This window comes from Coregonus lavaretus (assembly GCF_964263955.1).
Source record: "Coregonus lavaretus genome assembly, chromosome: 21".
Taxonomy (NCBI): domain Eukaryota; kingdom Metazoa; phylum Chordata; class Actinopteri; order Salmoniformes; family Salmonidae; genus Coregonus; species Coregonus lavaretus.
Window position 1 is genome coordinate 2,350,494 of NC_140008.1, and position 21,662 is coordinate 2,372,155.

The window sequence follows — 21,662 nt, forward strand, 5'->3', positions numbered from 1 at the left end:
TTTTCCCGGATACAGATTAATCATTCCTGGACTAAATGTTTTATAGAATCATTACATTTTGTATTCCGGGACTGGGCTTTTATCCGTGTCCAGGAAATCGTCCCTACAAGCTAAACCTTATATTCACTTACTGTGTTTTAATTGCCAAGTGGACGTACATAGTTCTACAGTCGCTACAGTGTACTGATGAGCCAAGAGGAGCTGGGCCAAAACCACAAGAAACAGACCTGTAAGACAGTGCTGCAGAGGCTGATTCAGGTGAGGGTGTTGGCCGGTGTGTAGCTGGTTCAAATCCCAGTCCGACAGGGGAAAAATCTGGTGGGGACTCGGAGTGAGCCGGCAATGGGAGAGTTTGTGACATTAGTGTCCTGGAAGTTTTCTCCTGTCATTGTGCACTGAGTAAGGCACTTTAACTCCTAAACTCCTCCAGGGGCGCTGCACTGAATTTGATGATGTTGGTGTTCATAACCAGGTTGATTTGTGGTGTTCATAACCAGGTTGATTTGTGGTGTTCATAACCAGGTTGATCTGTGGTGTTCATAACCAGGTTGATCTGTGGTGTTCATAACCAGGTTGATCTGTGGTGTTCATAACCAGGTTGATCTGTGGCATTCATAACCAGTTTGATCTGTGGTGTTCATAACCAGGTTGATCTGTGGTGTTCATAACCAGGTTGATCTGTGGTGTTCATAACCAGGTTGATCTGTGGTGTTCATAACCAGGTTGATCTGTGGCATTCATAACCAGTTTGATCTGTGGTGTTCATAACCAGGTTGATCTGTGGTGTTCGTAACCAGGTTGATCTGTGGTGTTCATAACCAGGTTGATCTGTGGTGTTCATAACCAGGTTGATCTGTGGTGTTCATAACCAGGTTGATCTGTGGTGTTCATAACCAGGTTGATCTGTGGTGTTCATAACCAGGTTGATCTGTGGTGTTCATAACCAGGTTGATCTGTGGTGTTCATAACCAGGTTGTACAGCAGACAGGTACTACTACAACAGACAGGTACTACTACAGCAGACAGGTACTACTACAGCAGACAGGTACTACTACAACAGACAGGTACTACTACAACAGACAGGTAATACTACAGCAGACAGGTACTACTACAACAGGTCCTACTACAGCAGACAGGTACTACTACAACAGACAGGTACTACTACAGCAGACAGGTACTACTACAGCAGACAGGTACTACTACAACAGACAGGTACTACTACAGCAGGTACTACAACAACAGACAGGTACTACTTCAGCAGGTACTACTACAACAGACAGGTACTACTACAGCAGGTACTACTACAACAGACAGGTACTACTACAGCAGACAGGTACTACTACAGCAGACAGGTACTACTACAGCAGACAGGTACTACTACAGCAGACAGGTACTACTACAACAGACAGGTACTACTATAATAATATAATAATAATATGCCATTTAGCAGACGCTTTTATCCAAAGCGACTTACAGTCATGCGTGCATACATTTTTGTGTATGGGTGGTCCCGGGGATCGAACCCACTACCTTGGCGTTACAAGCGCCGTGCTCTACCAGCTGAGCTACAGAGGACCACTACAACAGACAGGTACTACTACAACAGACAGGTACTACTACAGCAGACAGGTACTACTACAACAGACAGGTACTACTACAACAGACAGGTACTACTACAGCAGACAGGTACTACTACAACAGACAGGTACTACTACAGCAGACAGGTACTACTACAACAGACAGGTACTACTACAACAGACAGGTACTACTACAGCAGACAGGTACTACTACAACAGACAGGTACTACTACAACAGACAGGTACTACTACAGCAGACAGGTACTACTACAACAGACAGGTACTACTACAACAGACAGGTACTACTACAGCAGACAGGTACTACTACAGCAGACAGGTACTACTACAGCAGACAGGTACTACTACAGCAGACAGGTACTACTACAGCAGACAGGTACTACTACAACACCTTAGTAATCACATGCTGTTATTCATAGAGTGTTGTTGTTGTTGTTATTGTTATTGTTGTTGGTGTTATTGTTGGTGTTGTTGGTGTTATTGTTGTTGTTATTGTTGTTTTTATTGTTGTTGTTGGTGGTGTTATTGTTGTTGTTGTTGGTGTTATTGTTGTTGTTATTGTTGTTGGTGGTGTTATTGTTGTGTTGTTATTGTTGTTGTTGTTGTTATTGTTGTTGTTATTGTTTTCTTGATCTTTCCCTCCTCCTCCTCCTCCTCTTCTTCCTCTTCCTCCTTCACAGTAACAGGCCGGCTTCATATCATGCCTATAGCACTTAGGAATTTTGGGATCAGTATAGGAATGTTCTCGATGGTCTCTCTCTGTCTCCAGTAAAAACGGTGACAGCTGCAGCTTTGAGGCTGGGCTGGGCCACTGTGGTCATTCAGAGGTACTGGAGAGGTTATCTGACCAGACAGATCTACAGGATGGTCCGTTCCTCCTCTTATCACCATCCAAGCCTTCACTAGAGGCTGGATCGCCAGGAAACGCTACAAAAAGGTATTGTGCCTTCATCTCAATTGATTTTACATGGCTGTGGCAATCTATCAACGTTTGTAAGTTGTGTGTGTGCGTCAGTCTTGTCTCCGTGTCTGCACGCGTCTGTGTGTTTGTGTGTGTAACACCTCTCAGATGGTAGAGGTGCAGAAAGTGCTGGTGTTGCAGAAGTATGCCCGGGCGTGGCTCGCCAGGAGACGCTTCCAGACCCTGTATGCCCGGGCGTGGCTCGCCAGGAGACGCTTCCAGACGCTGTATGCCCGGGCGTGGCTCGCCAGGAGACGCTTCCAGACCCTGTATGCCCGGGCGTGGCTCGCCAGGAGACGCTTCCAGACCCTGTATGCCCGGGCGTGGCTCGCCAGGAGACGCTTCCAGACCCTGTATGCCCGGGCGTGGCTCGCCAGGAGACGCTTCCAGACCCTGTATGCCCGGGCGTGGCTCGCCAGGAGACGCTTCCAGACCCTGTATGCCCGGGCGTGGCTCGCCAGGAGACGCTTCCAGACCCTGTATGCCCGGGCGTGGCTCGCCAGGAGACGCTTCCAGACGCTGTATGCCCGGGCGTGGCTCGCCAGGAGACGCTTCCAGACCCTGTATGCCCGGGCGTGGCTCGCCAGGAGACGCTTCCAGACCCTGTATGCCCGGGCGTGGCTCGCCAGGAGACGCTTCCAGACGCTGTATGCCCGGGCGTGGCTCGCCAGGAGACGCTTCCAGACCCTGCGCTACCTGGTACACAACATACAGCTCTCCTACAGGTGCCAGCGGCTCAGGAAGAAACTGGAGGATCAGGTAAGAACGTTCCCGACACCGGTACTGACTGAACGTCCCCCTAGACCAGGGTTGTGTTCCGTAGTTACAAAAGAAGAAAATACTTTGAAACGGTGTGAAACAAACACAGAGGTACAATCTGGACTGGTCCAATCAGAAACACCCATTTTCGTTTTCCATTTCTAAATGTTTTTAAACGTTTTCTCTTGCGTGCCCTTATGGACATGACCCAGTACTGACCTATCTTTGATTGATGCCCTGCTGTATGTCTCTCTAGGGCAAAGAGAACCGTAGGCTGTCGGAGAGGCTGACAGGTCTGGCCGGTTCTCACGCCCAAGGTCTAGACAAGCTGCACTGTCTGGAGGCCCAGCTGGGGAAATCAGCCGCTGAGAAGGCTTCGCTAGAGGATCGAGAGAAGAAGAGCAAGGAGGATGCTACTAAGATGATAGCTCAGTTTCAAGAGGAAAAATACAAATGAATCGTTGAAAAGCAGAACTTGGAAAAGAAGTTAGCAGATTCAGCAACAGAGATGAAAGGTAAGAGAGAGGAAATGAGGCTTAGATTGTTCTATCCTCTTTTTAAACCTCATAAAAGTGTGGTCTGTGGTTTAGTTCAGGATTGCACTGACATATAGTATATGGTCAATCATTTATACTGTGATTCACTTCTTTCATTTCCAGACAGCTTTGATCAAATCAAGACAACTCTGAAAGAAGATCTGGAACGAGCAGAAAGATTGAGAAAGTAAGAGTTGCTTCATGTTCTGAGCTGAGCCGAGCTAAACCGAGCCAAGCTGTACTGGGCTGGCCTGGTTACACATCCACCATAGTAGCAGGACCAGTTCTGGTCAGAACAATGTGAAGGGGGAATATCTGAGCTAGTACAGTATGGTTCAGGTCCAGTCCAGTATGGTTCAGGTCCAGTAGAGTATGGTTCAGGTCCAGTCCGGTATGGTTCAGGTCCAGTCCAGTATGGTTCAGGTCCAGTAGAGTATGGTTCAGGTCCAGTCCGGTATGGTTCAGGTCCAGTCCAGTATGGTTCAGGTCCAGTACAGTATGGTTCAGGTCCAGTCCAGTATGGTTCAGGTCCAGTCCAGTATGGTTCAGGCCCAGTCCAGTATGGTTCAGGTCCAGTACAGTATGGATCAGGTCCAGTACAGTATGGTTCAGGTCAGTATGGTTCAGGCCCAGTACAGTATGGTTCAGGTCCAGTACAGTATGGTTCAGGTCAGTATGGTTCAGGTCCAGTCCAGTATGGTTCAGGTTCAGTACAATATGGTTCAGGTCCAGTCCAGTATGGTTCAGGTCCAATACAGTATGGTTCAGGTCCAGTCCAGTATGGTTCAGGTCCAGTACAGTATGGTTCAGGTCCAGTACAATATGGTTCAGGTCCAGTACAGTATGGTTCAGGTCCAGTACAGTATGGTTCAGGTCAGTATGGTTCAGGTCCAGTCCAGTATGGTTCAGGTTCAGTACAGTATGGTTCAGGTCCAGTCCAGTATGGTTCAGGTCCAGTCCAGTATGGTTCAGGTCCAGTACAGTATGGTTCAGGTCCAGTCCAGTATGGTTCAGGTCCAGTACAGTATGGTTCAGGTCAGTATGGTTCAGGTCCAGTCCAGTATGGTTCAGGTTCAGTCCAGTATGGTTCAGGTCCAGTCCAGTATGGTTCAGATCAGTATGGTTCAGGTACAGTACAGTATGGTTCAGGTCAGTATGGTTCAGGTCCAGTCCAGTAGTGTGAAACGGGCATGAGATTGATTTAGTTTAGTTCCTCAGGATTGCAGAGAACAACCTTGAGCTGCAGAAGGAGGACCATGAGAAGGAGGTGGAGGTTCTGAGGGAGGAGAACAGGAGGCTGAAGGAGGAGAGAGTCAGCCTGCAGAGACAGATAGAGGAGGAGGCGCAGGTCAACACTGATCTACAGGACCAGGTCATACAGCTCACCAAGCACGTCAAGGTGAGGGTTCATAGGTCATACAGCTCACCAAGCACGTCAAGGTGAGGGTTCAAAGGTCATACAGCTCACCAAGCACGTCAAGGTGAGGGTTCAACGGTCATACAGCTCACCAAGCACGTCAAGGTGAGGGTTCATAGGTCATACAGCTCACCAAGCACGTCAAGGTGAGGGTTCAAAGGTCATACAGCTCACCAAGCACGTCAAGGTGAGGGTTCAAAGGTCATACAGCTCACCAAACATGTCAAGGTGAGGGTTCATAGGTCATACAGCTCACCAAGCACGTCAAGGTGAGGGTTCAAAGGTCATACAGCTCACCAAGCACGTCAAGGTGAGGGTTCAAAGGTCATACAGCTCACCAAGCACGTCAAGGTGAGGGTTCAAAGGTCATACAGCTCACCAAGCACGTCAAGGTGAGGGTTCATAGGTCATACAGCTCACCAAGTATGTCAAGGTAAGGTTAAAGGTCACACAGCTCATTAAACACATCAAGGTGAGGCCGCAGGGTGAAGGGTTAATGGACTGAAGGCCTACATCTTCTTACAAATTACAGTTCTTAAGAAAATGATCTAATACTGGTGATCAGAGGCTTAGAATCCATTCTTATTTTAAGATGGCCTTTTTAGGTAGCATCTGTGTTTCTCTTTCCAGGTGATACCCCGAGTTACGTAAAGATCTTCACAACCTCCAGACCCAGAGAGATGATCTGGACAGGAAGATGAAGGAGCAGTCAGAACAGGCCAGAGGTAGCTTTCTATATTCTAAAATACTCTCTGTAATGTATTGTGTTATGGGTATATTTATATTCATGCCACAGTGTCTTTGTGTGGATTGATGAATGCTTTACAAGTCCATATTATTTTGTTGTCGCTTCTCATACATAATTGTTTGCGACTCTACTCTCTCCGTATAGCCAAGATGAGTGTGATCACAAGACAACTTCTTAGTGGCATGGTTGAAGAGGAGGTCATTTCCAGGTAGTCTAATGGCATTATGTATTTCCTAAAATTTGTGAGAAGAGAAGTTCACTTTAGCTTTAAGCTTTACACATGTTTCTGTTGAAAGGTTGACCTCTGACGGTCCAGACCAGATCTATGAAGTCTGGGATTTATTGACTGCATTTGATGGACTGCAGAAAGCTACCGGGTTTGAGACAACACCTGTACATTTACTGACTAAAGTATGCTACTTGTTTAGCTAAGGCAGTCTTTCCCAACTCCGGTCCTCCAGTACCCCCAACAGCCCAACTCCGGTCCTCCAGTACCTCCAACAGCCCAACTCTGGTCCTCCAGTACCTCCAACAGCCCAACTCCAGTCCTCCAGTACACCCAACAGCCCAACTCTGGTCCTCCAGTACACCCAACAGCCCAACTCCTGTCCTCCAGTACCCCCAACAGCCCAACTCCGGTCCTCCAGTACCCCCCAACAGCACACATTTTTGTTGTAGCCCCGGACAAGTAGAATCAGGTGTGCTTGTCTGGGGTCACAACAAAAATATGTACTTTTGGAGGTACTGGAGGACCGGAGTTGGGAAACACTGAACTAAGGGACACTGACCAAGAATGGTCCTGTGTGGCTCAGTTGATAAGAGTGTGGCGCTAGCAACGCAATGGTTGCGGGTTAAATTCTCCCAAATGTACTCACTGTACTAGAAGTAGCTTTGGATAAAAGCGTCTGCTAAGGGTTATTATTACTGTAAGGATCCACCTGCCTGTTTTCTACCCATGTGAATGACAGACACTTACTCACACTTCGGCCATGATTGTTCGAAATCCAGGCTAGTGAATGAGGTTGATCGTTCCTCTGCCGGCACAGTGCTGGAGAGCCTTCGAGGGTAATGACAGCCAGGTGGAGGGGCTGGCGTTCACGGTGGAACGCCTGCAGAACCAAAACGATCAGCTGCAGAAACTGTTCCAGGAGAAAACGTCCGTCAACGACGCCATTGGTCAGTAGGTGGCCAGGCTGAACCAGGAAAACATGGTCATACCTGAGCTGAGACAGCGGGTGTCAGAGCTACAAAAGACATAAACAGGAAGTGGAAGTCCAACTGGAGAAGCAGGCCAGAGAGATGACCGGTAGACACAGTACACTACACCATCACTTAAGATCTAAATGTTTGGGCTCAATCCCATTGTTATTCAGTCAATTCCAATCGTTTATCTCCTTCTTTTATTAGAAAAAAGTGGAGGAGATTTCAAAAGAGCTTCAGATGAATGTTGAAGAGGAAGGCTTCCAACGCAGGTACAATAGTATATCCTCAAGCCCTGAAATCATGTAACAATATGCCATTTGGCAGATGCTTTTATCAGTGGTAATGGCAGTTTAAAAAATATATATATATATCATAGCTATTGCGCAGTGGAGGATCTAGCCTTTATAGTGCCACTGCCAGTGACAGCTTCCCTACTAGAAAACTGGGAGAGCATCTTTTATCTGACGTCATGCCAGCTGCATCAGCTGCGAGCCTTTAGTTTGCAAAGAGCCCTTTTGCCGCCCGCTGCTGCTCTGACAACGGTAATATATGAGATTTTCCATAAACCCTGAAATGGCTACACAGGAGGTACAACCGAACGAGACTCTCACTAACCTAAAAGCGGAATCCGATTCGTTGAAAACGAAGCTGGAGGACGAAAGAGCGAAGCTGCACGATGTCGAACGTGAGTGGTGCTGAGAATGAGAGAGGAGACGGGAAGTGAACGGAGAAGGGAAGGCCGGGCGAATTAATACATATTCTGCCGTCCCGAATAGGATTGCATGAACAATGTAAAGCCGACCATATTAGAATAGATATATTATAGGCATATATTGTGAATTTGTGATATTGCTATTATTAGGCCACAGTGCATTGAATCAGTAATGTGAAGAAAAATGAATTATCTTTGCATAATTTGTAAAGGGTTATTTGTAGCCACTTGTTCGCCCATGTTTTATTATTTTTACTTGTCGGATTTGTTCAGATGACAAGATGCATAGAATTGCTATTTTTATATTACCTTCTGCAATTAGATATACAGGCTAGGCTGTGGTTGAATTTTCTCCAGTATTTGCCATTTCTGTTGACACTCAAAAGCACATTTTTATTATAACCTAGCCCAGATGGCGATTGTAGCATTATAATATAATAATAATATGCCATTTAGCAGACGCTTTTATCCAAAGCGATTTACAGTCATGTGTGCATACATTTTTACGTATGGGTGGTCCCGGGGATCGAACCCACTACCCTGGCGTTACAAGCGCCTTGCTCTACCAGCTGAGCTACAGATATCCTTGATTTATGCCTAGTTTGTCGACCTTGTTGAGATCAGAGAGATTCATTTAACGTCTCTAACCGTTTACTTCACTTTCATCCCCAACCGGTGGGATGTATTAATGCCAGAACACATTAAAGACCTTGCTCGTGGTATTATAACCACTGGCTAATATCGGATTTTCGTCCCTATAACAACAGTGCACTAACGTTAGCTATTGCTAGGCCCCTATAACTAACCACTCGAATGTTAGATTGATCCCTACAACAGTGCCCTAATGTCAGATGCTGGTCCACAAATACCATATTTTAACATTGGATCTCGGTCCCTACTCCCTACAACAGTACACTAACATTGGATCTCGGTCCCTACTCCCTACAACAGTATACTAACATTGGATCTCGGTCCCTACTCCCTACAACTGTACACTAACATTGGATCTCGGTCCCTACTCCCTACAACAGTACACTAACATTGGATCTCGGTCCCTACTCCCTACAACTGTACACTAACATTGGATCTCGGTCCCTACTCCCTACAACAGTATACTAACATTGGATCTCGGTCCCTACAACAGTACACTAACATTGGATCTCGGTCCCTACTCCCTACAACTGTACACTAGCATTGGATCTTGTTCCCTAATCCCTACAACAGTACACTAACATTGGATCTCGGTCCCTACAACTGTACACTAATGTTGGATCTTGTTCCCTAATCCCTACAACAGTACACTAACATTGGATCTCGGTCCCTACTCCCTACAACTGTACACTAACATTGGATCTTGTTCCCTAATCCCTACAACAGTATACTAACATTGGATCTCGGGTCCCTACTCCCTACTACAGTACACTAACATTGGATCTCGGTCCCTACTCCCTACAACAGTACACTAATGTTGGATCTTGGTCCCTACCATAGTACATCAGGTGGCGGAGAAGGTGGATGGACTGGGCCAGTTTATCATGAAGACCCGGCGGACTCTGAAGGGACATGGCAACAAAGTTCTCTGCATGGACTGGTGTAAGGACAAGAGGAGGATCGTCAGCTCATCACAGGTGAGCGTTGGATCATCTGAACATTTTCTGAAGTCCCTAAAATATGCATTCATGCGTTCGCCACTCCTGGCTGTCACTGTCCATGGTCCTGAAATGGATTATAAGCTTGTCATTGGTGAATTTGAGGTTTGAAAAGGTCTTAAAACAGATGGGATCATGCAGTAGGCCTGATATACTGACGGTTGCTGTCCATGGTGCAGATTTTTTATTTTTATTTTTGTTTCAACTAATATGCACTGCTTTCAGTGGTTATAAAATTAGTGCCAATATTTTGTTGGAAATGTAGGGAATCTTACGCCTGTGTGCCACTTCTAATGTTTTCCCCCGCTAACTTCTTTTCAGGATGGAAAAGTGATTGTATGGGATGCCTTCACCACTAACAAGGTAGGGAATCTTTCTTCTCTGTCCAGAAAGGCTATAGAGTTGACAATTGGTTGGAAAAAAATTGCAAGAATTCTGTAGTTCTTTGAGCTGATATTGGGGAAAAAAGGAGAACATCGAGTGCGTCCCAAATTGCACCCTATTCCCTACATAGTGCACTACTTTTGACCAGTGCCCTATTGACCCTAGTCAAAAGTAGTGCACTATATTTGCATTTATTTGACCTTTGAATCCCATTGAAACCAAGGTCATATAGGTAATAGGGTGTAATTTGCCCAGCAGACGTCGGCTTTCATAGCCAGTATTATTTTTGCCTTTCCATTGAAGCATGTCAACATTGGGAACAGGAAGAGACAATATTCCCTTGGCAGATTTGAATTCTGTTGTTGTTGTGGTTGCTTAGTCTCTGTAAGCACAAAGTTTCCCCCCGCTGAGATTGATGATATCAATGGTGTTGAGTCTCCCTCGTGGATTTGAGATTGATTACATTGCAGTTGAACTGTGCAGAATCACCTTGCATCCCAAATAACTACTCATTATGTGATCAAGATCAGAGATTCGGTGCCTCGTCGCCTTGCTGAAATGGATCCCCTCAAACACGCTGATTGTTTTCTAGGAGCATGCAGTGACCATGATGTCATATTGCTGATTATACCTTTATAACATGGTGTCTTCTAGGAGCATGCAGTGACCGTGATGTCATATTGCTGATTGTACCTTTATACCTTTATAACATGGTGTCCTCTAGGAGCATGCAGTGACCGTGATGTCATATTGCTGATTGTACCTTTATACCTTTATAACATGGTGTCTTCTAGGAGCATGCAGTGACCATGCCGTGCACCTGGGTGATGGCCTGTGCCTACGCCCCCTCTGGATGTGCAGTGGCCTGTGGGTAAGTCCCCCAACTCCACCCAGACGCTCCGTTTCTCCACTGTGCTTCTGCTTGCCCTTTGGGGTCTAGGTCCGGTTACAGGAAAAACACTGTTACAAATGTTGACGTTAAAAGCTTTGTAAAATACAACTTGATTGATCGATCGATTGATTGTATTTCAGTGGTCTGGACAATAAGTGCTCAGTGTACCCGCTGTCCTTGGACAAGAATGAGAACCTGGCAGCGAAGAAGAAGTCTGTCGCCATGCACACCAACTACTTATCTGCCTGTAGCTTCACCAACTCAGACATGCAGGTTAGAGAAGACACATGATTATTTGTCGTACATTTGTATATTTTGTTGTAGTCTTTACCAAGGTTTTTTATTTGCTCCTTTCTATAACTCATTGAATTACTTGATTACTGCTAAATCAGTTTACTTTCCAATGGCAGATGAGCAATGGGAAATCACAGCCTGTCATACTATACAGTCCATTACTCTATGTCCGACCTGGAAAGAACTTTCATTCTTGTTTAATAATTCACAACAGTCAAATGATCTCCATTGGATGTAGTTAGTCACATGCTTTAGCCTCGGCCAAGACTCTTCTATTTATGAGGCAGTGTCAGAGAATTCTGGGAGCCGGTTTCCCTGATATATTCAATATAGAATCTCCAGTGAAAATTCCTTTTAGTCCTGAAATGAGCCTAATATAGGTCTGGGAAACCAGTCCTGGATGTACATTATTCTGGGAAACCAGTCCTGGATGTACATTATGGGGTGAATCCTAACCTTCAGTCTAATTGTCACTTACTCTCACATTGGCATTCAATGGATGACTGAGTGGAAGTTAGTGTTCTGTTGTGATCCCAAGGTGCAGTTTGTGACGAACCCCTTCTGTTCCAGATCCTGACGTCGAGCGGAGACGGAACCTGTGCATTATGGGATGTGGAGAGTGGTCAGCTGTTGCAGAGTTTCCATGGACACGCCGCCGATGTTCTCTGTCTGGACCTGGCTCCTTCTGAGACAGGCAACACCTTCGTCTCTGGGGTGAGGGGAGGACTAGTAGTATTTCACTTTGTTCCACAATGGGAAAATTGTGAGAAAAAAAAAAAACAGCATGACTGCTCCTCTAAACCTTTTCTGTCCTCTTTTCCCTTAAAAAAAAATAAAAACGTTCGTTTCGTAATAATAAAAAAAAAAATTGTTATTCCAAGAGATAGATTTGAAATGATAAGGGGAAACAGATGAAAGGGCACCATCGTGGCGGGCTTGAGATTTGAACCCCGACCTCTAGGGACATAAAGATACTGTGTTTCATTTCACATCATGTGACATATTATAAATTAAATAAATTATAAATTAAATAAATAAATAAATTAATTATATTCTCAACCTTTATTTAACACTGAAACGCCCTTGAGGTTAAACTCTCTTTTGCAAGGGCGACCTGACAAAAGGTCGGCATTAATGGGTGAACCCAGAATCCTCTTCTCTGTGTGTGTCACGCAGGGCTGTGACAAGAAGGCCAATGTATGGGACATGCGCTCAGGCCAGTGCATCCAGTCCTTCGAAACCCACGAATCAGACATCAACAGCGTCAGGTGAGGTCACGAGATATGAGTTTGTTCAAAGCGACTTATAGCACTGTCAACACTGACAATGACATGTATTAATGTTCAGTATGAGTACTCTACTTTCCCCTTTGCATGGTTTCTTATATTACCTGGCGTTTCTCTCCTTACCATCAGGTACTACCCCAGTGGAGATGCATTTGCTTCAGGCTCCGATGATGCTACAGTGAGTTACCGTCCATATAATCTACTGCTTGATCACGTTGCCTTTCAATGTCAAAGTTAATGAAGTCATTTCTTTGTAAAAAAACAACAAAACATTGATTGTTTCAGTGTCGTCTCTATGACCTGAGGGCAGACAGAGAAGTGGCCATTTATTCCAAAGAGAGCATCATATTTGGTGCCTCCAGTGTTGACTTCTCTCTCAGTGGTAAGACACAAGGCCCTTAGGGGTCGATTCAGTCCGCGGCGAATAGATCCCTTATTCTACTGTTCTAATGATTGTACTCTTTAGTGATCAATTTCACTAACTAAACCCAGAATGATTTGTACTAAATTAAATTAATGTTATTTTCTGTTGAATATGAACAGCTTACTTTCACATTAACCTTCTCATCAGAGATGATGTGTTGCGTTTATATTGTTGAAAGAGGACATGTATTTTCTTCTTCAGGCCGGCTACTGTTCGGTGGCTACAACGACTACACCATCAACGTGTGGGATGTCTTGAAGGGGACGAGGGTGTCCATCCTGTTTGGACATGAGAACCGTGTCAGCACTCTGCGTGTGTCTCCTGACGGAACGGCCTTCTGCTCAGGGTCATGGGACCACACTCTCAGGGTGAGGGATAGGGGTTATCACCTGGGTTACATTCCCAAAGGCCCACACACAAAATGTTGTCACTCACAGAAAAGGGAACTAACAAAAAGTCTTGTCGACAACCAAAACAAAACAGAGAGGGTTTCAGAAGGGGTTCTGAAAGACACCCACTGCAAGTTGGCAAGCAACTCATCTGGGGTTTATAAGAGACACACACCGTGAGTGCCCACAAAATTTGCCTCAGAGGTAAAACTAAAGGAAAGCAACCGACACCAATTTAGGATAGGGAGTAAAAACGAATATGGAGACAAACAAACAGGGGAAACCACAAAACTATTTTGGCTAACTAACGTGAAAGCGCTAACGTGAGGTGTTGCTCTACCAACATCTCCTCTCCAACTGATGCACTGGGCCAGTAGGTGCACACATACCAGCTGGGCCAGCAGGTCCTAAATACCAGCTGGGCCAGCACAGGTGAAACTCATCCTCACTAACGAGACCACTCTCTGGGCCAGCACAGGTGAAACTCATCCTCACTAACGAGACCACTCTCTGGGCCAGCACAGGTGAAACACATCCTCACTAACGAGACCACTCTCTGGGCCAGCACAGGTGAAACACATCCTCACTAACGAGATCACTCTCTGGGCCAGCACAGGTGAAACACATCCTCACTAACGAGATCACGCTCTGGGCCAGCACAGGTGAAACACATCCTCACTAACGAGATCACTCTCTGGGCCAGCACAGGTGAAACACATCCTCACTAACGAGATCACGCTCTGGGCCAGCACAGGTGAAACACATCCTCACTAACGAGATCAAGCTCTGGGCCAGCACAGGTGAAACATATCCTCACTAACGAGATCACGCTCGGGGCCAGCACAGGTGAAACAGATCCTCACTAACGAGATCACGCTCTGGGCCAGCACAGGTGAAACACATCCTCACTAACGAGATCACGCTCTGGGCCAGCACAGGTGAAACACATCCTCACTAACGAGATCACGCTCGGGGCCAGCACAGGTGAAACAGATCCTCACTAACGAGATCACGCTCTGGGCCAGCACAGGTGAAACACATCCTCACTAACGAGATCACGCTCTGGGCCAGCACAGGTGAAACACATCCTCACTAACGAGATCACGCTCGGGCCAGCACAGGTGAAACACATCCTCACTAACGAGATCACGCTCAGGGCCAGCAAAGGTGAAACAGATCCTCACTAACGAGATCCCTCTCTGGGCCAGCACAGGTGAAACACATCCTCACTAACGAGGTGACTCCAATCAGTGCGCCTCAGCTAACATGCTAACCAACCTGGATAGATCAACTGAAACCCGTAACACCTGCTACTGTCTTATCCTATTTTATTACATTCTTCTTCTTGCCCTCTTCATTTGATTATTCTGTAGGACAGCATCATTTATATTGTGTCTATTTTTACATTTCAGTACTTTTATGTTTCTCTCTGTTTTTCCATTTTAGATCTGGGCTTAAAGAAGAGCAAAAAATGCAACAGAAGAGGAAAACTGACCAAGTGAATTCAGCGGTAGATAGATCAAGGCCGGTTGTAAATAAGAGACAGATATGTTCCACTCTGCTTGAGTACAATCATAGACATCATAAACCAGGTTTCCATCCAATTGGCGACAGATTTTCAATGCGAATATTCTGAAAATCGGCATAAAGAAAATATGGCCATTTTCCCACCAGCGGTGTGTTTCCACCAAACGGACTTGTTGTGGATCAAAAATCAGTGTGTGATGACGTAGTGCATACTATTTACTTTTTCGCTTAAATTTTCATGTGCCGAATAAAAATCTAAAAGTTCAATGTGTTTCCATCGCGTTTTCAACTCTACGGATAGTTTAGTTACAAAAAACTGTTGCGTTAAATAGGCCTACTTCAGTGTATTGCCAACTCCTCAGTAAGGAAAGTAGCTATTGGCTGTCCTGAAAGTCGCTAAATGACGTCATCGCCGAATTTGCATAATTGGCCATGTGCATGTAATTGGATGAGAACACCCTAAATATGTCTAGAACTACAAAATGAACTTTCTTCTGTCGAATCTTTTTTTTATTTTTTTTAGGTTTTACATTTACATCCCACCCTGAATGTAAGCCAGGGCGGGATCAGCCAGGGCGGGATCAGTCAGTGGCAGCTTCCCGCATGCGCGATTCATTTGCGGTCTGGACGCGGAGGGGTGAACATCTCCTGCTCTGACTGCGCCGCCTGTGAGTGCTTTGGGACAGGGGGGTAACAAAACACCCGCTGCTCGTTGAGAAGAGTGAGAACGATACGTGCTTTCACGTCAAAAGTCCTCCAATAACACCAGAAAAAGTCGGTAGATTTGTTGCTAGTCGCTTTGTTTGAAAATGTGTCGCTAGAGTGGTCTGAAAACTCGCGACACATTTTCCAAAAAAAGCGACTAGCAACAAATCTACCGACTTTTTAGCGGTCTTGGCACATGCGCTCTAGCCAACAGCTCGCGGATACAGTGCGGTTAGGCTAGTATACACGACGAGATTATTATGGATAAGAGCGAGAATATTTTGTATTTGTCAAACAGCAGTCAAGCATCGATCATCATGTCACCAGAATAAGACCCAGAATATTTATTGGAAAGGAGCATTAAGCTCATCATAATGCACTTTCAGCAGACAGTGAAGTACATCATTACTTATTTAATCTGTAGCCTAACAGACTGCATGGTTTCCCGACTCGTAGTGGGAGGACCACACACACACCATGTCATCATGTGACTCCAAGTTTACTTAGATATTATGGTTATTATATCAATATTTGCGCATAAAGGCATAAAAGGCATTTCCACCGTCATTTCTCGCATAATTAATTTTACAGACACAAAGAAAATCCCACCAGGTCGAACGGACAAATTATCTGTCGCCCAAATTTATACAATTGTACCGAAACTTCCTGTTTCCACCACAGCTGTCGTGATTTAATTTTTATACGGTATGACTTTACTCGTATAAAAACTGTGGATGGAAACGTTTTTACAGATAGGCTCATATTCAGTTGCAATAGTACAAGGGCAGTATAAATACTCAGTCTTACAGTAGTGTGTCGGCTGTCAGGGTACGTTTGGACCGTGGTCTTTGACAAGTTAACAGTCATCATCAAACCCCGAAGACACACTTTTATTACAAGCTGTAATAAACGTATCACATTTAAGTATTTTAGATCACACAAGGTCAATTTATCCTGTGGAAATGTATCACACACAAAACTATGATATAGCTACTCTAGTCTGAAGTATATGGTGATGAACGGGATAATTGCATGGGGTTTGAAATGAGCATAGTGGTGAATATACAGAAAACGAAAGAGTTAGAGGAAGAACGTCTTCAATAGCCTGACGTATAAGATAACATACAGGCAAGTGGGTACATAATGTAGTATGGTGTAATGTTTCGATTTGAGATATGAGTAGAAACAGTTCATATGTAGGCTATACTTTACTGTGTAAATATTGACATTTGGGAACAAACCAATCATCTTGGTTGATGCCACAATTATTTTATTGTCCCTAATTTTATTTTCACTCATTTTCTTTTCACCAGTGGAATTAACACATACTGCTTAATATTATCACATTGCTGACACTAGATAATACCTAGCTAACATGACGTTCACATGACAGACACTAGATAATACCTAGCTAACATGACGTTCACATGACAGACACTAGATAATACATAGCTAACATGACGTTCACATGACAGACACGAGATAATACCTAGCTAACATGACGTTCACATGACAGACACTAGATAATACCTAGCTAACATGACGTTCACATGACAGACACTAGATAATACCTAGCTAACATGACGTTCACATGACAGACACTAGATAATACCTAGCTAACATGACGTTCACATGACAGACACTAGATAATACCTAGCTAACATGACGTTCACATGACAGACACTAGATAATACCTAGCTAACATGACGTTCACATGACAGACACTAGATAATACCTAGCTAACATGACGTTCACATGACAGACACTAGATAATACCTAGCTAACATGACGTTCACATGACAGACACTAGATAATACCTAGCTAACATGACGTTCACATGACAGACACTAGATAATACCTAGCTAACATGACGTTCACATGACAGACACTAGATAATACCTAGCTAACATGACGTTCACATGACAGACACTAGATAATACCTAGCTAACATGACGTTCACATGACAGACACTAGATAATACCTAGCTAACATGACGTTCACATGACAGACACTAGATAATACCTAGCTAACATGACGTTCACATGACAGACACTAGATAATACCTAGCTAACATGACGTTCACATGACAGACACTAGATAATAACTAGCTAACATGACGTTCACATGACAGACACTAGATAATACCTAGCTAACATGACGTTCACATGACAGGCACTAGATAATACCTAGCTAACATGACGTTCACATGACAGACACTAGATAATAACTAGCTAACATGACGTTCACATGACAGACACTAGATAATACCTAGCTAACATGACGTTCACATGACAGGCACTAGATAATAACTAGCTAACATGACGTTCACATGACAGACACTAGATAATACCTAGCTAACATGACGTTCACATGACAGACACTAGATAATACCTAGCTAACATGACGTTCACATGACAGACACTAGATAATACCTAGCTAACATGACGTTCACATGACAGACACTAGATAATACCTAGCTAACATGACGTTCACATGACAGACACTAGATAATACCTAGCTAACATGACGTTCACATGACAGACACTAGATAATACCTAGCTAACATGACAGACACTAGATAATACCTAGCTAACATGACGTTCACATGACAGACACTAGATAATACCTAGCTAACATGACGTTCACATGACAGACACTAGATAATACCTAGCTAACATGACGTTCACATGACAGACACTAGATAATACCTAGCTAACATGACAGACACTAGATAATACCTAGCTAACATGACGTTCACATGACAGACACTAGATAATACCTAGCTAACATGACGTTCACATGACAGACACTAGATAATACCTAGCTAACATGACGTTCACATGACAGACACTAGATAATACCTAGCTAACATGATTATACAACACTTTGTGATTTGTCACAGTCTTTGCACTGAAATGGTTCCTCCCCAGTCCTCATATGCAGTTTCAGAAGGTACTCACTTATTTAAATTCTTAGACTAATGCACTCCTGTTCATGCAATTGTTCTGATGATCGTAATTTGAGAATTGTGTAATTATTATATTGTAGTTTAGTGTATATACAAGTTACATAATACCAGAAACAATTCACCTACACCACACCAAGGTAATAAAATGAATTTTGACTATCGATTTTGCGTTTCTTTATTATTATTATTATTATGTTGTTGTTGTTATGTTGTTGCTAAGCTACGTGCCGCCCCTTGCCTTATTTGGGATGTATCTGTGATTTGAAGTAAATAAATTATACAATGCATAATATGTTTTACATACTGTATGTCAATGACGTCCATGATGATTGGACGATTGAAGTTTTGTAGAAAAAAAACAAGAAGTGAAATCACCAATCAGAACTTGCTGAATCAAAAAAATAATCGCAAGTGGTTCTTGAGCAGCATAGCTAATAACAATTTCAAATCAAATTTTGTCACATACCCGTGTTTAGCAGATGTTATAGCGGGTGTAGCGAAATGCTTGTGCTTCTAGTTCCGACAGTGCAGTAATATCTAACAATTTCACAACATATACCCAATACACACAAAACTAGTAAGGAATGGAATTTAAGAAAATATACATATATGGACAAGCAATGACAGAGCGGCATGGACTAAGATACAGTAGAATATTACAGAATAGAATACAGTATATACATATGAGATGAGTAGTGCAAGATATGTAAACATCATTAAAGTGACTAGTGTTACATTTCTCCCAACTTCTATCCCTTTCCTCCACAAATGTCTCAATTACAGCTGCTTAATGTGTTTATCAACGAAAAATTAACCGCAATTGCTTTGGAGATATCAGTGGTTGTTTAAAAAAAAAACACGAACGCAGAGTATCAGGAAGAAATCTCCCGTTTGAAACGAGCACATGCACGAGATAAAGGTGCATAGATTAGCAAAAGCAGGTTTGTGACTACGTCTCGCTATATGACATAAGTAGTTACCCTATTTCTTGTCAGCCTTTAAGTTATCATCAAATTTCATCCTTCCTTCTTCCCTCCAGTAGCTCACTGTCACTCAAAGAGATAAAGTACATTGTATAAAATGCTTTAAAAAAGGGTCCATCAATGGATTTATTTTGGAATAAAATACGTATTGGTCTTGTTTGAGGGGTAATGCGAAAGCAACCGACTGTAGTCGCGGAGTGAAGTCGGGGGGAGGTGCATCTGGGACAGCCGAAAGTCGGACACTGATGTGGTTTTCCAACCGCAAGGCTCCGTGCAACATGGCAGCGTTGCCATTGTTTATAAAAGTTTGTTCTTTATAATGTTGAAATAAACATGTCTCCAACCCCCCCATATCATACGCTGACAAGATACAGTACACAAGCTACGTCTCAAAAATCCTTCTTTAACCTGTCTCCTCCCCTTCATCTACACTGATTGAAGTGGATTTAACAAGTGACATCAATAAGGGAATCATATCTTTCACCTGGTCAGTCTATCATGGAAAAAAGCAAGTGTTCCTAATGTTTTGTACACAGTGTATGTGTGTACATTGTACAATCAATTGGTGAGAGAGGGCCTCAAATATCACATTAAATTTGTACATATCAACTGTATACATGAATTGTGGAAAAATTGGTTCCTGTTTCAGTCACGTCTTTGTCACATTAGCCTGGGTCAAACAAAAACACCCTTACGATTGGTTGACAATAGTGCCTAACAATGCAGCCAATCAAAGTGTATTGGTCACTTACACAGATGTTATCACAGTTGCAGCAAAATGTTTGTTTCTAGCGCCAACAGTGCAGTAATACCTAGCAATAAATACATACAAACAAAAACAATACACACAATCCAGAAAATTAATTAAGAAATATAAGAATGAGCAATGTCAGAGGCCGGAATATAAATATATATATTATACAGTGCCTTCAGAAAGTCTTCATACCCCTTGACTTATTCTACATTTTGTTATGTTACAGCCTGAATTCAAAATGGATTAAATAGACACACCATTGAGTTGCCTGACCTGAAATGGGAAGTCCACTTTCTTCACTGTTAATGTGTCGGGAACCTTCTCCTGAACGGCAGACCGTGGGACATCCACTACCATCCCCTCTACTTACTCCTTCAGCTATTTTCACTGCCTCCACATCACAGGAGGGGGGGGGGGGGAAATGGCTCATAATAATGGCCGGAACAGCGCAAATGGAATGGCATCAAACAGCTGGAAACCATGTGTTTGATGTATTTAATGCCATTCCACTAATGCCGCTCCAGTCATTACCATGAGCCCGTTCCGCCCAATTAAGCTGCCACCAACCCCCTGTGCTCCACATAGGAGACCTGCTGGATAGCCCTGATCCTAGTTACTGTGACCTCCTTCATACTTACAGGGCACGCCGGGATCTCGGGAATGTGATTCCCATCACAATTACAGCAACATGCTTCATCTGACTCTTCAACTACGACATATTTATTCCTTTGACAAAACACTTGCCACGTGTCCAAACTTTTTACAATTGGAACACTGCAGCGGCTTCTGTACGTACCGTATATCCCAAATACCCAAGTTTTACATGAGTCGGGAGAAGCGCTTCATCAAAACAGTAAAACTTTGCTCCTTCTTTCCGTCTCTCACTCGATTCAAGCGACGTGTGCGTCTACCGCTCCTGGACTGTTATCCCTAAACCACGCAGCCTCTATGTCCAACGAGACACCAGAGATGACATCTTTAGCCAGTGCCGTGCTCTGAAAATCATAGCTTTCCACATCATACGTTGACATCTTGTAGAGCGCTCTCCTTTTGCGCTTTTGACACACACAGGAAATCAACATCATACCGCTCCTGGTCACTCTGACCGATTCCACTTGACCAAATTTGTCCTTCACCATCTTCCAGATCGCAAACGGGGTCACCCAGAAAAACATCCTTGCTTTGTGAATCACACTCCAACCATAAACCGTTGTTCATTTCCAACTTCAGTCCTTTTTACTCAACTCTTCTTCACCATTGTCCACTCATTCTCGCCAACTGTACTCACGCCAAGCGAATCGCACATTTCTTTCGTCTCTGACATGCACTGTCAACTGTGGGACCTTATATACACAGGTGTGTTTCTTTCTAAACCATGTCCAATCAATTAAATTGACCACAGGTGGACTCCAATCAAGTTGTAACGACAAGTCAAGGATGATCAAAGGAAATTGGATGCACCTGAGGTCAATTTGG

At 43.9% G+C, this 21,662-nt stretch overlaps 1 protein-coding gene and 1 pseudogene across 2 annotated transcripts in view; both read left to right on the forward strand.

The window, feature by feature from the left end:
* The window catches only part of LOC311148683 (unconventional myosin-Vc-like), a 20,854-nt pseudogene extending 13,329 nt beyond the window's left edge, over positions 1-7,525 (forward strand). The window contains exons 18-29 of the transcript in view: positions 149-274; positions 2,365-2,532; positions 2,665-2,741; positions 3,228-3,315; positions 3,572-3,830; positions 3,975-4,038; positions 5,070-5,250; positions 5,899-5,993; positions 6,161-6,224; positions 6,313-6,409; positions 7,063-7,321; positions 7,424-7,525. The product of the transcript in view is annotated as an unconventional myosin-Vc-like (transcript). The remainder of the gene's footprint in view (positions 1-148; positions 275-2,364; positions 2,533-2,664; positions 2,742-3,227; positions 3,316-3,571; positions 3,831-3,974; positions 4,039-5,069; positions 5,251-5,898; positions 5,994-6,160; positions 6,225-6,312; positions 6,410-7,062; positions 7,322-7,423) is intronic.
* A 221-nt stretch (positions 7,526-7,746) lies between these two features.
* Positions 7,747-14,751, forward strand: LOC311148684 (guanine nucleotide-binding protein subunit beta-5-like; the record flags this gene model as incomplete). The annotated part of the gene is made up of 16 exons (XM_084185663.1): positions 7,747-7,904; positions 9,423-9,559; positions 9,902-9,943; positions 10,759-10,835; positions 10,997-11,129; positions 11,721-11,864; positions 12,327-12,418; positions 12,566-12,614; positions 12,722-12,818; positions 13,062-13,228; positions 13,728-13,773; positions 13,861-13,911; positions 13,999-14,049; positions 14,183-14,233; positions 14,321-14,416; positions 14,696-14,751. The coding sequence occupies exons 1-16, from the start codon at positions 7,769-7,771 to the stop codon at positions 14,749-14,751; spliced, it is 1,425 nt and encodes a 474-aa protein (XP_084041789.1). The 5' UTR covers positions 7,747-7,768.
* Between the last annotated feature and the right edge of the window lie 6,911 nt (positions 14,752-21,662).